This window comes from Galeopterus variegatus, unplaced genomic scaffold, assembly GCF_000696425.1.
Source record: "Galeopterus variegatus unplaced genomic scaffold, G_variegatus-3.0.2 Scaffold13030, whole genome shotgun sequence".
Taxonomy (NCBI): domain Eukaryota; kingdom Metazoa; phylum Chordata; class Mammalia; order Dermoptera; family Cynocephalidae; genus Galeopterus; species Galeopterus variegatus.
This window is the reverse complement of record NW_007739141.1, coordinates 22460-27171: the sequence shown is the minus strand read 5'-3', so window position 1 is coordinate 27171 and position 4712 is coordinate 22460. Positions and strand designations below refer to the sequence as shown.

At 43.3% G+C, this 4712-nt stretch overlaps 1 protein-coding gene across 1 annotated transcript in view; it reads left to right on the top strand.

The window, feature by feature from the left end:
- LOC103581430 (cytospin-B-like) overlaps positions 1-4712 on the top strand; it is a gene marked incomplete at its 5' end in the record, with an annotated part of 27553 nt that overhangs the window by 8616 nt on the left and 14225 nt on the right. Inside the window, one exon of the mRNA XM_008563262.1 lies at positions 4032-4091. Coding sequence (XP_008561484.1) covers positions 4032-4091 — 60 coding nt within the window. The remainder of the gene's footprint in view (positions 1-4031; positions 4092-4712) is intronic.

Here is a 4712-nt window from a genome sequence, read left to right as displayed (position 1 = left end):
GTGCTTCCCAAGCGGCGCACTTATCCAGTGCGCCACCGGGCCGGCCCCAAGAGGCCAGGTCTATTATAATTGTAATTCGAATAGCCACATGTCATGAGTGGCTACTGTACTGAACAGGGCAGGTTTAGATGGTATTTAAAGCCGTGAGAATGGAGGAGGTCATTATGGACGAGGGTTTTCAAAACACCATGTCAACTCTGGCAAATCAACACAATATAAAGCTGAGCACACATGTGAACTCAATACGGGGTAATCCTGCTGGGAGATAGAGGGATGAAGCAGGGGAGGTTTTCCTGAGAGGCCTATTTGAAGTCAGGTTTCAAAGAGAACAAGCTAATTTGAATGAAACGTGCACCTTAGACCTTGCTGGAGTGAGGGAAGCATCACGCCCAGCCCCAGCCTGGAGCCTTGTTTTTGGTAAGCGCTCCTTGTTGGGGATTTTTTGGTTTTACGTTTTTGTTTCTCGTATACACATACATCAAAACGGACACCAAGAGAGGCCTTTCATGTTTGTCAAAATCTATTAAAATCAAAATCTAAAAATTGTATGGTATAGCTGTTGATAGCCTAGAAAGTTCAGAAGTCATGAGCTGATCCCACCTGGATAAAAGTAATTAAGCCAACAATACTGACATCAGTATTAAATGGGGAATTTCTGGTTAAAAATTGACAAAGATGTCATCTATGACATTAAAGAGATAAACAGTCACAGGTGTGGTTTTGGCATTTTTTTTTTTAATAAAAAGAGTGTTCATCTGTCAGCTTGTGAACCTCTTCCACTAGCCCTGACAGATTCAGGTGATAGAGTGGAGTGTGTTTATGTCAGTGTTTGAAATGAAGTACAGATGTGAGGAGAAGTTCTGGAATTGGCGTCCTTTCTCCCATCAGTTTCAGCTGAGATACCCTGCTAGCCAGGAGAGGGACAGAGTTCCACTTAGACTGTCCTGGAGCTGGAAGGTCCCAACCTGCCACCTGCTCCCCCGCCAGGGCAGAGGCTGAAGTGGTGGCGGTCCCCACCCCATCCCACCTGTGTGGGTGTCGCGCAGGCTCTCCTCTGCCCGCGTCAGTGGCTGCCGCCTCCCTCTGGCCTCCCACAATGGCTATGATGGTGTTCAAGTGAAACAGTGTTAAGATGATGACGCATGGTCACTAGTGTCCTGCTGCTGCCACAATGAATAAAAATCATTTTTGTGAACCATGAACCACCTGTCTTCATAATGTTCCATGTTCTACTGTTCGCTGCTTCACAGCGTTTTGAGACTATTTATTTATTTATTTATTTTTCATTTTTGTCTTTTTTACTGACCGGTAATGGGATCGCAACCCTCGGTGTCACGCCTGCACCGGGGACCGGCAACAGGATCACAACCCTCGGTGTTGTGCCCACTCTGCGCTCAGCCAGTGAGCGGGAACCGGTCTCCACATGGGATCCGAACGCCACCACGCTCCCAAGCAGTGCACTCTCCAGTGCGCCACCGGGCCGGCCCTTGAGACAATTTTTGTCATGGACTGTTTCTCCCTCGTTCACTGCCTGCTTAGAAAACATGAGTGGTTTCATTAGAATCAGATCAGAGGGTCTTGGGGGAATTCTGTATAAAATCTTTGGTTTAGAAATACCTTCTCCTTAGACCTTACTAGTAATTGAAGAATAGAAATTAAAGCAACAAAATACTGTTTTTAGCCTGACACATTTGGCGGCGACATTTGGAAATCATAATATTCCCTGCAGATAAGGTTTAGGAATATGGGCACTGTACACTATTGCTCAACCAAAAAATGGTGTAACATTTTAGAAAGCAATTTGGTATTATGTATCAAAAGCCATAAAAATGTTTTTGTGTCTTAACTTTTGGAATAATGGTAGCCTAAAAACTGTCTTACAAACCCCCTTCCTCCCCAAAACTAACCCTAAGGACTTTAAAATAAGGAGAAAGGCCTCGTTAATACCAAAAATAGGTGGTTGCTGCCGCTAGTCGGGGCTGAATTGAAGGAGGCCGGGAACAAGTGCACAGCTGGCTCCCCTCTCGGCAGAGCCCCGTTGTGTTATGAAACGAGTTTGAGGTTTCCAGTGCATCCTCTCTAATTTCCCTTAATTTGGAGGAAGAGGGCTGGTGGCTTAGGCTTCGTCATCACAGATCAGCAGCTTTCCAAGGCCTCAACTACAAACTGGAAGAAATCGTGCCCTGCTGTGGCTTTCTGCTTTTCTCCAACCTGGTTCCTAGAGCAGAGAGTTTGCTTCATTGTGAGAGCAAACCCTTTGGTCTTCAGGCTCCAGATGTTCGGGCAAGGGCAGAGGGAGAAAGCTATGGGGAAAAAGAGTATGAAGTTTAAACGTATAAAAGTCTGAAAATCGACTTGCATAAAACATGAATAAGTAGAGAAACATTTGTCTCTTGATTATACATAGTGTAGCAATTCAATTACATTTTAATATGAGGGCACTCGAAAAGGTTTGTGGAAAGATTCGTATTATCTTTTGATTCTGTTTTTCCACAAACGTTTTGAAGTATCCTCATATAATCCTAATGGCTTTGGAATGAATTGTGGAGAGTGGAGAGGCATAACCAAACGATTCTCAAGTTCACCTGGATGAGCAAACGTCAGGAAATAGCCAAGAGCCTCATAGAGAAACTGTATAGAGCAGGGGTGAAGGGTCGTGGAGCGGTGCTGTGAACATTCGAAGGGAAAATTGTTTTCAATCTAGAATTCTCTATCCAGCCAAACTGTTAACCAAGTACGATGTAGAAAAAAGACGTTTTCATATACAAATGCCTCCAGAAAGTGTGTCTACCCCACATCCCCTAAGAATTTGCTTTAGTGAGACAGGAGCAGAGGGCTTGGCAGCTGGAGATGTGACAGAATGGAGACATGGTGAGGAGGGTGAGTGAGAGGAAGATAAGGGGGAAGTGAGAAGCTGCACAAGGAAGTCACAGGCCGCTCCTGATACAGGCCGTCCAAGCCAGAACAGAAAGTCCGTGGGCCGCAGGGGTAGTCACGGGAATTAGCCAGAAGCCAGGTGAGGAGGAGCCTGCGCTCACTCTCCCGGTCAGAAGAATCCAAAACAAACAGAAACTACAGGAAAAAATAAACTTTGGAGGAAAGGCAGGGTGCGGCTCTGGAGCAAGTTAAAATGTGGAGTGATTTTGAGGAATTGATAAAGAAGAGGAAAATCCTTTAGAACAATTCTTTGTGGAGCCGCAGAGGAGGAGATGTGGCCGCGGCAGCGTGTGTGAGCACCGCTCACTGTCCCCGGCTCCACAGCCGTCCCCATGCACGGAAGACTCAAGCTGTGCCAGGAGAGCAGGCGGGTGTTTAGCAGTCTGAGTAAAACCTGACAAGGTGGAGGAAAGACAAGGGGCACTTACCTCTTGTCACACAGGAAGTGCTGTTTGCAAGGGATGGGATAAGAAGTAGTTTAAGGATGTTATTTAAGGTCAGAATATTCCCACAACTAATAAGGGAACAAATCAGCCGTGTGACGACAGTAAAGGGAGGAGAGAGGCACTTGGTGCCTAGGCCTCATTTGTCCTGGGAGGAGTCCAGAAGATTCAGCCTCCGTTTTAGAAAGCACAAAACAGTCGTGTAAGCATAGCACAGAGATCCGGAGGCGATGACCGGAAAAACGAGGGAAATTAAAACATGTTTTCCTGGGGACCAGAACTGCAGGCAGCAGCAGTTTTCACTTGATTATGTTTAACTGTGCGCACATATTACTTTGATAATTTTTTTATATAGAACCATGATCAAACACCTTTATTATATAATAGAATGTGTGTGTCATAAATCTTGACAAAGTAAAAAGATATCAAAAACATTTATCTTTGATAGTGAGGTGTCAATCAGTAATTTTTAGTGGCAACTGTAACCTGCTAATCTTTTTTCTTTATCTTAAGGCCATTGTTTGCATATTTGACTTAATATTGTTTTATAATAGTGGATAATCTATATGGGAGTGTCAGCTGATGTTCTTTCCTAGAAAAAGCTATGTATTTTTGGTTGATGATTCTGGTCTCTTTGTCTTTTAAACCTAGGAAAGGAATCTCTCGATGGCATTTGAAGCAGCTGAAAGCGTAGGCATCAGACCCAGCCTGGTAAGTGTCCTATTTTGTATCTTTGTGATACTTTATTCTAATTATAGGAGAGTGATCATTATGCCATCTACTAAATAATTTCCCGTAGAACATTGAAATCCATTTGCTGCAGATCTGTTACTCATGATCCCTGATATAAAATTATCCAGTTGGACTGATGATATATGATTTAGAGTTTTTTCAATTAAGAAACACAGCAGACTGAATTATCATTAAAGCTAGAACTTCCACTACAATGTTGGATAAGAAAGGTGAGAGAGGACATCCTTGCCTTGTTCCCAATTTTAGGGGGGGAAGCATTCAGTCTTGCCCCCCTAAACCATTAAGTATGATGCCAGCTGTTGTTTTTTTGTAAAATATGCCTTATTAGGAAAAAGAAATTCCTTTCTATTCCTAGTTCTTGAGAGTTTTTAATCATGAATGGTTGTTGAATTTGTGTAATTCTTTTTCTGCTTCTGTTGATATGATTGTGCGATTGTTCTTATTTAGTCTGGTAATATGATAAAATATTGATTTATGTATGTTGAACCAGCCTTGCATTCCTGTGATGAGCCCCACTTAATCATGATGTATGATACTTTTTGGTTGCGATCCGTTGCCGGTCACGAAAAAAGACAAAAA